The sequence below is a fragment of the Anolis carolinensis genome, chromosome 1 (genome assembly GCF_035594765.1).
Source record: "Anolis carolinensis isolate JA03-04 chromosome 1, rAnoCar3.1.pri, whole genome shotgun sequence".
Taxonomy (NCBI): domain Eukaryota; kingdom Metazoa; phylum Chordata; class Lepidosauria; order Squamata; family Dactyloidae; genus Anolis; species Anolis carolinensis.
In genome coordinates, this window is record NC_085841.1 from 237888368 (window position 1) to 237901316 (window position 12949).

At 42.2% G+C, this 12949-nt stretch overlaps 1 protein-coding gene across 2 annotated transcripts in view; it reads right to left on the reverse strand.

Annotated features, from left to right (window-relative positions):
• The window catches only part of acy3 (aminoacylase 3), a 12200-nt gene extending 3783 nt beyond the window's left edge, over positions 1 to 8417 (reverse strand). The window contains exons 1-4 of one of the 2 annotated variants that reach the window (XM_062967201.1): positions 8313 to 8417; positions 2625 to 2876; positions 737 to 926; positions 561 to 654 (exon numbers count right to left, since the gene is read on the reverse strand). In XM_062967201.1, the coding sequence (XP_062823271.1) occupies positions 561 to 654; positions 737 to 926; positions 2625 to 2857 (517 nt within the window). In that variant the 5' untranslated portion in view covers positions 2858 to 2876; positions 8313 to 8417. Of the gene's footprint in view, positions 1 to 560; positions 655 to 736; positions 927 to 2624; positions 2877 to 5294; positions 5348 to 8312 lie in introns of those variants that run through there. The other variant, XM_062967200.1, reaches the window with a different exon arrangement.
• Between the last annotated feature and the right edge of the window lie 4532 nt (positions 8418 to 12949).

Genomic DNA, 12949 nt, shown 5'->3' on the forward strand with positions numbered 1-12949 from the left:
GTTGTAATTGCTGTATTTACGAATTTAGCACCAAAATAGCATGATATATTGAAAACATTGACTGCAAAAATGGCTTGGATAATCCAGAAACTTGGATAAGCGAGGCTTGGATAAGTGAGACTCTACTGTACTTGGGGAAAACTTATGTCCCTGTACCTTCTTACAGAAGAGCCAACATGGTGTCATAGTTTGAGTGTTGGGCTAAGACTGGATTTACACAGCCAAATAATGTGATTTGAACTGCATTGTTTGGTCAGTGTAAACCAGGCATGGGCAAATTTCAGCCCTCCAGTTGTTTCAGACTTCAACTCCCACAATTCCTAACAGCCTGGGAAGAAATCCCACTGGAGCATTGCAGCACACCAAAATACTTGGGAGTTACCCTGGACCATGCTCTGACCTACAAGAAGCACTGCTTTAGTATCACCTCAAATAACAGCTGGGGTGCCTGGCTCAGTTGAGCGTATCAGCTTCCAAAAATGCTCACAGAAGAACAGCCAGTGTAGTGTGAGGAGAGTTTTCTGCCACCAAGAATGTCCACGCTGAGGACTGCACCTTACCCAGCCCAGCTTTGGCCACAGAAGCAATGGGATATGTTTCCTCTCCTGGTTGCTGATAGAATAAGACAGGGCAATGTCTCCTTTTGGACTGCTTCTGTGGAGTCAAGAAGAAAAGAAATTACCTGTGCAACCCCAGCCTGAGTCAGGGGAAGACGTGAGATGGAGCATGTTCTCACCTGAATGTAATTGCACATGTGCACGGACAATAGGCTCTGCTCAGAAGGCACTATAAAGCAGCAGCCCATGTTGGCGGTGGTATTGTGTAGGTCGATCATGAAGTCGTAGGCATCTAATGAACCCTTGGGTCCAAAGGCCTGGTTGACCTCCTGAGCACGTTGACATTCATAGGTGTCTGAGTCCTTAGAGCTGAGAAAAAGATACTCAAAGCAAAGGAAATGACCAAGATACAGTTGCCCTCCTTACACAGCATACATTTCCACCAGTGCATTTATGACAGAAGGGCTTTTTGGAGGGGGGTGAAGACTCCTTTGTTACCTCCAAATGTGCAAGAGTAGTCAGATGTCTTCTGAGCAAAACTCTTTTGGCTGCAGTGAATTTGATCTCTGCCATCACCATCATGGCCAAACATTAACAGTTGTACAGTAATACAGAAAGAGCTCATTTATATATACAGTAGAGTCTCACTTATCCAACACTCGCTTATCCAACGTTCTGGATTATCCAATGCATTTTTGTAGTCAATGTTTTCAATATATTGTGATATTTTGGTGCTAAATTCGTAAATACAGTAATTACTACATAGCATTACTGTGTATTGAACTACTTTTTCTGTCAAATTTGTTGTCTAACATGATGTTTTGGTGCTTAATTTGTAAAATCATAACCTAATTTAATGTTTAATAGGTTTTTCCTTAATCTCTCATTATTATCCAACATATTCGCTTATCCAACGTTCTGCCGGCCCGTTTACATTGGATAAGCGAGACTCTACTGTAATAGCTTTGTTAGCTACATTTTGCAAAGATGAAACAATATGAAGGCTAGAAGCAAAGTCAGGGAGTGAAGTTTCTGTTTTAACAACCTACTTGAACAGTCCTCATAGCTGGGTTGTGAGTTTTGAATGCGATTTCCTGCTTCTTGGCAGGGGGTTGGACTGGATGGCCCATGAGGTCTCTTCCAACTCTACTATTCTATGATTCTGTGATTCTGGGCTGTATGGCCAGGTTCCAGAAGACTTTTCACCAACATCTATGGCAGGCATCCTCAGAGGTTGTGAGGATACAACCTCTTAGAATGCCTGCCATAGTAGTGGGTGAAATGTCAGGAGAGAATGCTTCTGGAACATGGCCATACAGCCCGGAAAACTCATAACAACCCAGTGATTCTGGCCATGAAAGCCTTCAACAACACAGTCCTCATAGCTATGGGCAGGGGAGATTGGTCATGCTTCTACACACACACACACACACACACACACACACAGTAGAGTCTCACTTATCCAAGCTAAATGGGCTGGCAGAACTTTAGATAAGCGAATATCTTGGATAATAAGAAGGGATTAAGGAAAAGCCTATTAAACATCAAATTAGGTTATGATTTTACAAATTAAGCACCAAAACATTATGTTATACAACAAATTTGACAGAAAAAGTAGTTCAATACACAGTAATGTTATGTTGCAATTACTGTATTAACAAATTTAGCACCAAAATATCATGATATATTGAAAACATTGACTACAAAAATGCCTTGGATAATCCAGAACCTTGGATAAGTGAGTCTTGGATAAGTTAGACTCTACTGTGTATATATATAGTGTAATATGTTCATCATATGTTGGAAATGACTTGAAGGCATACAATAACAACCAGACATTATGCTAGCATAAGCAAACATTGGAATCAGGTCAATCTGAACAGTTTCCCTATACCTTCAAAAAGGTTTAATTCACCATTGGAGCAACCATGAAAACAACTCGGGCGGCACATCTGGAGCCGTAGCACCCAGAAGCTTGATGAAGGTTAAAATACGGACATAGCTCTTACTCCATCCCCTAATCTTGTGGAAGTTCTGCAAAGTACTACAATACTGTGTGGTACTCACTTGAGTATATCAGCTATGAATGTACGATTCAGGTCCGTCCCAATGTAGCGGACACACTGCTCAACCGCCTGTGGGTTGCCCAGGAAAGGGGTGGCACAGAAGGTTCCCCGCTGCAGCTCGGAGGGGTTGCGCAACCAGTACTTGACCAGGTACACTCCAGACATCTCGTTCCCATGCGTGCCCCCACATACTGCCACACGCCTCAGGGAGGGAAGGTGCTGCAGGGCTGTCATGTTTCTATTCCTTTTAGACCTGTTACAATAAAGAAGTCTAGGTGGGACTGTCAGTCACCTTCTTGGAAATGAGGGAAAGACAAATGCCCCCATCTGCAGTTCAACCAGTTCAACCAGCCAAACTGAGTTTCTCGTTTTCAGATTACTACTGAGTATGAATTTTTGAAAAGACGAAGAGACCATTTAGAGATAAAGGGTTGTCAGAGTGAAAACTGGAGACAGTTCCTGTACCTTTGACACAGCATTGTGTAAAAGAGAAAATTTGAACAGATCTTCCAGGTTATAAGCGAAACCTGCTAAAATGTCCTCTACTATACACCCATTAAAGGTACAGGAATCCTTTCAAGTTTTCACCCGGCAATCCTAGGTGATAATTACAGATATTCTTAGTCAATATCACAGCTACACTGCTATAACACTATTATTCTACTTTAAATGTTATGGCTGCCTCCTGTGGAATTTTGGGATTTGTAGTTTAGTGAAGCTTAACAGGTTTCCAGCTGGGAAATTCCATAGGAAGCAGCCATTACTCCCGTTTCTATTAGCCATTGGTTTCGAACTAGCATAGGAGCAAGGATTATGGGGTCTGTAATTCATCATCTACAGCCCTTTCCATTACTGTATCAATTATCCATTCTAATTGCCATGACAACATCCTATGAAATCCTGAGATTTGCCGTTTATGGACAGGAAATTAGACTACTCATTGAGAGAGGACTACTGATGTCTCTGGCAACATTGGTCATGGTTTGCAAAGATACTGTATGTGTGTTAACTGGAAAATCAAATGTATGAAGCCGATTGGCTGAGTTTGCAAGGACCTGGGGAATTCTTTTGTAACTGTTGCTGTCCTGCTGCTGGATAACAAGTTTGAACAGGTTTCTCTCTCTCTCTCTCAATCTCTCTCTCTCTGTGTGTGTGTGTGTGTGTGTGTGTGTGTGTGTGTGAGAGAGAGAGAGAGAGAGAGAGAGAGAGAGAGAGAGAGAGAGAGAGTTTACTGAGTACTGACTGGGAAGAAGGTGGCTCTATACTCAGAGAGGCCTGACTATTTCTGAGGCCTTGTCTTCACTGAAGCAGATTTTCGGACTAAAAAAACTGCTTATGACTGCTGATTTCTATTGTAAATACCATTGTTTTGTTGACCTCTTGGATTTAGTAAACGTTCCAGTGCTATTTGTTCTGCAAAGCTGAGTGGTGCATCATTCTGCAGGATGTTTCTGGTCTCATGGGCACACGTAAGAGCTTCTACCTATCATCTACAATCCGCAACAACATTCACACTGCAAAATTATATCAGTTTGATACCACATTGCCATGGCTCAATGCTATGGAAATCTGGGGTGTGTAACTTTGTCCAAGGGCCCTGGTGCCACAACAAAATGTAAATCCCAGGATTCCACTAGATCAGTGGTTCTCAAGCTGGGGTTCCCAGATGTTTTTGGCCTACAACTCCCAGAAATCCCAGCCAGTTTATCAGTTTAGCTGGGAGTTGAAGACCAAAAACATCTGGGGACCCCAGGTTGAGAACCACTGCACTAGATGACCAAACTACAATCTCTAAGATTCCAGAGGATGGAACCATGGCGGTGAAAGCAGAATCACAGCACTTTAACTGTTTACAGTATTCATATAAGTAAGAGTTGGAGCAGAAATAGTTTGGTATCACGTTTTGAAAGTTTTCCAAATTCATTGAGAGAAGAGAGATAAAAAGTGAGGATTGTGAGTTGGCTGATATTAAGTACAGCTTGGAAATACTGAGGTGCTGTTTCCAGTCTTCATGAGAACCACATTCTTCTTTGCCTCTTGAAACAAATTAAAGGTAGGACTGTGAACCTTCAAAGTGAATTTTTCACAGAAGTAGAGTTTTAATGCTAATGTCTAGGACTCTGTACAAGACCTCTTACACCCACCAAGTTAAACTGTTAAAAATAGACAAATGCATTACTAAGAACTTTACTACTAAGAAATGCCTGATTTTTCTTCCTGAAATAGTTTGCATAGTTCAACTACTTACTGCTGCAGTCTCAATCCTATTGACACCCATGGTGAGGAAATCGATGGGAAAATTTAATATTAGGTACAAATTCTAACAAACCAAAAGGGAAGTAGAAAATTATTTTATTTTTATTATTATTATTATTAATTTTATTTATACTCGCCTTTCTCCCTGTGGGGACTCAAGGCGGATAATAATCCCACTACCCAATATTCCTGAATTCTAGATCCAGACTTTATTCTTGAACAGCTGTTCTAGAAAATGTAAAGGGGGATATGAATGAAATGGTGGCGCAACAGATTAAAACGCTGAGCTGTAGAACTTGCTGACCGAAGGTTGCAGGTTCGAATCCGGGGAGCGGGGTAAGCTCTCGCTATTTGCCCAATCTTCTGCCAACCTAGCAATTTGAAAACATGCAAATGCAAGTAGATCGATAGGTACCCCTCCGGCGGGATGGTAATGGCGCTCCATGCCCTCATGACCTTGGAGGTGTCTACGGACAATGCCGGCTCTTTGGCTTAGAAATGGAGATGAGCACCAACCCCCAGAGTTGGACACGACTGGACTTAATGTCAGGGGAAAACCTTTAACTTTACCTATGAATGAAACAGTTTTTCTCAGGTTCATAAAAATGATGAAACATATTAATAGTTTTGTGCATTTGGCCAACAGAACAGAGGCAGGCCAGAATAGGAAATATTCTATGATAATGTGCTTTTAAAATATGGGAGGAAAATTGGGATGGTAACCAAACAGTAACACTGAGGTAAAGCTGTACATAGTATTCATAGGAATTGTCTCCATTATTGTAAAGGAGGAAATGAGAAAGCAAATAAGAATTCAGAGACCAGAATCTAAGGGGGCACAGGACCCTAGAAGTCAGGTTCTGTTGCTTTGCTTTTAGAAGTACACAATGAGCTGGACCTATGGGATTGGTACCTGCAGTTTCACCTACCCACATCCAACAAAATATGTTCTCTATATCACTGCTTCTTAAACTTTGGGCCCGACCCCAAGTTGGGTCCTCTTAGCTCAATGTTGGGGTCATGAAAAATTTAACAATAGTAAAAGATTTCTAAATGCCACCCATTTACACAAATCTGTTAGCAATAACATGCATGTTTAGAGTGGATTCTGAAGGAGGTGCTTCGACTGTACCCCACAAAAAGGAAAAGCATTCTGTTTAGCAAGGCTTGCAAATCCTGTTAACCTAGAACTTCATCAGACAGGCAGAAGAAAAGCAGGGGAAAGAGAGGGAAAGCATTGGGAAGAGTGGGAAACTACGAGGGTTGAATGAAACGTAATGCCTCCACCTTCATTACTGGGTTTGGATGGGAATATTTTAATAAATAAAATGTAGAAATAATCCTTAGAATGTGCTCTTTAACTACCACTATTCACTTTTCCACATAATCACCAGGCAATTGGATACATTTCTGCCAACGATGAACACGTTTTCTGAAGCTGTCACGGAAGAAATCGACACTCTGTTTCCTCAACCAGCATCTGTCTCACAGTCCCCATCATGCACAGATCTTCCGATACTCAAGCAAAGCAATAATGTGACCCACACGTTCTTGTGAAATGCCGATTATGCTTGAAATTTCTCTCTGAGTGATACGATGATCATCCTGATTCAATCTGTCAACCTTTTGCTTGTGAAACTTGGTGGTTGCTGTCACTGGACGTCCAACTCTTTGTTTGTCATGCAGGTCAGGTGTTCCCACCTCAACATCTTTAAACTTACTCTCCCAATGACGCACAGTACTCACATCGGGGGCCGGGCTGTGGCACAGGCTGTTGAGCAGCTGCAATAAATCACTCTGACCATGAGGTCATGAGTTCGAGGCCAGCCCGTGGCGGGGTGAGCACCCGTCAATTAAAAATAAAAAATAGCCCCTGCTCGTTGCTGACCTAGCAACCCGAAAGATAGTTGCATCTATCAAGTAGGAAATAAGATACCACTTATAAAAGAAGTGGGGAGGCAAGTTTAACTAATTTAACAACCTGGAATGAGGAAGTGCCGTCAGAGTGGATGATGAAGCAGCTGCTCCTCCCTGTGGCCAGAATCAAACATCCCCTCAGGAGGTTAAACTGCCTCTGCATCTGTCTGTCTCTGTCTCTGTTTGATGTGTTTATGGGCATTGAATGTTTGCCCTATGTGTGTATAATGTGATCCGCCCTGAGTCCCCTTCGGGGTGAGAAGGGCGGAATATAAATATTGTAAATAAAGAAATAAATAAATAAAATCAACACAATCACCATAAACAGCTTGCATTCTCTGATGAATCTCCTTTAGGGTGACACCTTCAAGAATTCAATGACTGCACGTTGCTTAAGTCGCATTGACCGATCGTCTACGCAGGGTTCCATACTTCGCATTTTAACAACACAATCATTCAATACTAAGGCTTCCTGCCAAACAGAACTGTAGAGGAGAGTCTACTGAACAAGCCAGTACCTGCCACATACCAGTACTGCCATCTGTTGAGGAGTTACGAAGGTGGAGGCATTACTTTTCATTCAACCCTCATATCTTACCTCCTGGCAAGGTCCATCTCTGGGGATGGCCAGCCATCTTCTTCCCGCTTTCCCTCACTTCCCTCTCCCCACACTTTCTGAAACCATGAGTTGGACAACGCCTGACTCTTGAGAACAGAGCCTTCTCTCAGTTGGAGCATGCTGGCAAGACTGATTCCCACAGGCAGCCGGCAGAAGTGGCCTTGTGTCATGGGATGGGACAACTGTGAGAGTCCGTTTTGCCACCATGTGAAAACACACAGAAAACAAGGGAAAACATCCATGTGATGAGGTCCTTAACCATAACTTCCAGAAGAAGTCGTTCATTTCAATAGGATTCCATGCTCTGTTTAGGAACATATTCCCACAGATACAGGAGTCGTATTGTACACCAAAGGGCAACTTTTGGCTAACTCAGACATTGTAAAATTCAGCCTTGCTTCCTATGTCCTTTTGCCCTTCAGATTATCTGCTTTGAACTGGATTATATGGCAGTGTAGACTCGTATAATCCAGTTCAAAGAAGATGATCTGCATTCAGATACTGGATTATATGGCAGTGTAAATTCAGCCGAACTGTCACTGCAGACTAGACTACCTTCAAGGCAAGGGCAAAAGGCCATAGAAAGCAAGGTTGAATTTTACAATGTCTGAGTTAGCCAATTATTTAGTGATTCTCTGTTCAAATCTCACACAATTAGAGAGTCCACATATGTTGTGGAGGTTGTGTATATCTGCAGCTGGACAAGGGGCGACTCCAAGAAGATTCAAACTGACAGAGAACAGTGTTTAAGAGAGAAAGGGCAAACATTCATGCCTCCAAATAGATGGCTGAAATGTAAGACAAAGGAAAACAACAATAAAAAATGCTCTCCTGAATAAGCACTAGGGCTCTATGCACAGAACTCTGTGACAATGCACAGAAATAGGGAAAACTCACCACGTAGAACCTCTAGTAGCTTTTCAAGGGGCCCAAAGTGTTCTTAGATCAGGAAGTATCTGCTAGTTTACCAGACCGACACCTACAGAGTTAGGAATGTGAACACTTGATCTTAACCTCTTGCTTTCTGGCGTTTGGTGAATGATTTTCTTGTTGTAATTCTGGAGTGACCTATGGACCACGCTGCACCAAACTGTTGTCACGTGTCCTTAGATAGGGTCACCAGAGCTAACAATGGGTATAATTAAGGAGACTGTGGACGACACTATCCTGCTTTCTCTTGGAAAAGAGCATAGGGACAAAGTTTAGAAACCATGTTACTTTACTTTTTGCCACTGTGTAGAAGAGTGAATTTCATGCAACTAGGTAACAATTCCCTCGTCTATACAACCATTAAAGGTGCAGAAGTCTCTGATGGCCCTAGTAGAGTAGTTCTCAACCTGTGGGTCCCCAGATATTTTGGCCTTCAATTCCCAGAAAACCTAACAGCTGGTAAACTGGCTGGGATTTCTGGGAGTTGTAGGCCAAAACACCTGGGGACTCACAGGTTGAGAACCACTGTTCTAGTAGATCCATTCATTCAATGGGATTTACTTACATGTTATCTCATCATTTGACAATTGATTAGATAAGACAGCCTAGCTGGGACTAAATAACAGGTTGCCAGAACCAAGTTTCAGACCAGACCAGACATAAACTCATTTCTGGGTTACTGTGAGTTTTCCGGGTTTTATGGCCATGTTCCAGAAGCATTCTCTCCTGATGTTTTGACCACATCTATAGCAGGTATCCTCAGAGGTATGAGGTCTGTTGGAAACTAGGAAAGCAGGGTTTATATATCTGTGGAAAGTCCAGGGTGGGAGAAAGAATTGTTGTCTGTTTGAGGTAAGTGTGAATGTTGCAATTGATCACCTTGGTTAGCATTTCATGTCCTTGCAGATTCAAAGCCTGACTGATTCCGGCCCTGATTGTTTCATGCCTGGAATTCCTTTGTTGTCTGAGTGTTGTTCTTTATTTACTGTCCTGATTTTAGAGTTTTTAAATACTGGTAGCCAGATTTAGTTCATTTTCATAGTTTCCTCCTTTCTGTTGAAATTGTCTACATGCTTGTGGATTTCAATGGCTTTTCCGTGTAGACTGACATGGTGGTTGTTAGAGTGATGAATTGCAACATTCACACTTGCCTCAAATAGACAAGAGTTCTTTCTCCCAACCTGGACTTTCCAAAGATATATAAACCCCTCTTTCCTAGTTTCCAACAGACCTCACACCTCTCATTTCTGCCTTTGAGGTATAGAAGGGAATGCACTGAAGGACTGCATGCATGGGAATGTGTTTTTGCCATTTCATTTTGTATATACAGTAGAGTCTCACTTATCCAACATTCGCTTATCCAACGTTCTGGATTATCCAACGCATTTTTGTAGTCAATGTTTTCAATATATCATGATTTTTGGGTGCTAAATTCATAAATACAGTAATTACTACGTAGCATTACTGCATATTGAACTACTTTTTCTGCCAAATTTGTTGTACAACATGATGTTTTGGTGCTTAATTTGTAAAATCATAACCTAATTTGATGTTTAACAGGCTTCTCCTTCATCTCTCCTTATTATCCAACATATTCACTTATCCAATGTTCTGCCGGCCAGTTTATGTTGGATAAGCGAGACTCTACTGTATTTGTAAAATACCTCAGCACAAGATTCTTTTTACAATAGCAGTTTTCAGGTATATCTTTCCTGATGTCCTCCTGCTCCCTCTGGTCAGGCATCTCTCCCTCCTGGTGACAGAAACATCTCCCAACCCCAGATCTGGCTTCCCCCAGTCTTACTACCATGGGGGTATCTTTCTCGGTGGCCCATTTATCTCCCTCTGTCACCAACTGTGGCAGCTCTAATAACTTCTAGGCAGGTATTGAGCGGCAAGATGAGGAGGTGTGAGAAAGCACAAGACGCAACTGTCAATGGCTTGGCAGGAGGAAGAAGATGGATGGGGGTGAGAAAGAAAAGGCCATATCGCTGAGCCTGGGGGCTGAACATGGATAAGAAGGCTGACTCCCCTACACACAGATCTCTTCAACTTAAAGTTACTTAATAAAATCTCCCAGAACACAGACTTTCAGGAGACACAACCACTTAAGCAAAATAGAGACAGGATTGGCTCCCATTTCCTCTTCCATTTTGGATGCTACCTTAGGCAGTTAGCAATAAAGCATCTTATTGGTCTCCTTCACTTAGCCTTTGTGGGGTCCATCATCTGAACTAGGTTGCCAGAGTAAACACTGGAGAGTTCCTGCATACCTGTAATGGTTGTATAAAGGAGAAAAATCCAAGTGTCTACCATACCTGCCATAATTTTTTCTTCATAACCATTAAACGTACAACACTCATGTTTTCAGTGCAGCAACCATATGGGGCATTTCTTTCACCAATGCAAGGCATCCCTTGGATTTATATGCCTATGTGGGCTTCAGATTAAGGGTTGAGGAAGGGAGGAATTTGGACAAGATAGCCTTAGAAGGCATTCCTCCCCCTAAATGAGAGCTACTCATTTAGGTCCCTATCACATTGTATACTCATAGCACCATTGCTGTACTTTAACTGCATGGCTGCATCTTGTGGAAAGCTGGGAATTGTAACTGACTGGGGCACCAGCACTCTCTGGCTGAAACTTGCCTTGCCTTAACCACTAACCCCAAAATTCCATAGGACAGAATCCTGGCAATTCAACTAGAATCGTATCCGTTTATTATTTATTTATTTATCTACAGTATTTATATTCTGCCCTTCTCACCTCGAAGGGGACTCAGAGCAGATTACAATTTACATATATATATATGGCAAACATTCAATGCCATCAGACAAACAACATACAGTATAAACACATACAGAGACAATTTAACATTTCTAGCTTCATGAGGGTATGCTCGATTCCGGCCACAGGGGGAGCTGTTGTGTCATCGTCCACTAGTGACACCGAGTACTGTACTTCTTCATTCCCTTCTCCGTGCTGTTGGAAGTTTTATGGTGTTGTAAATTAGTTAAATTAGCTTCCTGCATAAAGCGTACCTAAATTTCCTAGTTCACAGATGCAACTGTCTTTCGGGCTGCTTAGGTAAACAGCAAGCTGGGCTATTTAATGGTCGGGGGCTTAACCTGATCCGGGCTTTGAACTCATGACCTCTCGGTCAGTAGTGATTTATTGCAGCTGGCTACTAACCAGCTGCGCCACAGCTTAACTGTTTAACTGTGCAGTGTGATAATGCCCTAAATTGCCTTCTTCCAATAAGTCATGTAATTTCTTGGATAAGATAATTGAAAACTACTACTACTGCTCCCCTTTGCTGTCATCACTATGAACATGTAGAACCTGGAGAAAGCAAAATTTTTGACTCCAACGCCCAGAGTCTCCAGTCACTATTATGGATGGTATTTCTGGAATATGTTCTCAAACAGACAAGAGTTCTTTCTCCCACCCTGGACATTCCACAGATATATAAACCCCACTTGCCTAGATTCGAACAGACCTCACAACCTCTGAGGATGACTGCCATAGATGTGGGCAAAATGCTTCTGGAACATGGCCATACAGCCTGGAAAACTCACAGCAACCCAATGAATCTGGCCATGAAAGCCTTCAGCAATACATTGTTCTCACACAGGTTACTGTTTGAGGCTCTGAAACAAGAGGTGAGATCCAAGAAACTCAAGCGGCCTTTGTGTACATGGATGTAAACCTGGAGAATGGCCCATGGAGTATGGTAAGAGTGAACCTTGGTGCCATCCACACTGCCATGTAATGCAATTTGAAACTGCATTATATGGTCAGTGTAAACTCATATAATGATGTTTAGCTGTACTGAACAGCATTGTATGAGTCTATACTGACCATATAATGCTGTTTCAAACTACATTGTATGGCGGTGTAGATGGGGCCCAAGTTACCATTTTGCTTCTGGCTCTGACTGCTCCACAATTAGTATTTCACACCAAAATCCAGTTGGAATATCTAGGTGGCAGGGGGAAAGAAAGAAGCCTGAAGGATGATTCCTATGTATGGACCAAGGAAACAGGCCTCTTCACGTCCCTTGCATGAACTTAAGTTAACAGCAAAATGTGTTTAGAGAGATGAAATGGCATAAGAATAAAACACATATTTGTGGAATCTCAATTTCACTTTCACAAAACAGAACTGTCAACAGTTGGGTGGGATACATTCCATTACTTTGGGTTGCCACAGGGAAAACTAGAGAGGGCTCCTGTTCCTTTGACGGAAAAAGGAATTTCAGCATGTGTTCCCTGGTTGTGTGACAGACAACACCTGTTGAAATTCTCTCTTCTACAAAACTGTTTTAGATAGAGGAACTCTCCAGAAATGTGACTGAGGAGGACAGGCCGCAATAAGCGAACCGCAAAGTAACAAGGGAACACTGTACTATGAGCCAACATTTGTGGCTGCTCACAGCTATTTCTCCTGCCTTCCTTGAAACATTTGCCTCTCCTTGTTCTTTAGAGAATTATATACTTCAATAGACCTGGTTCTCAACCTGTGGGTTCCCAGGTGTTTTGGCCTACAATTCCCAGAAATCCCAGCCAGTTTACCAGCTGTTAGGATTTCTGGGGGTTGGAGGC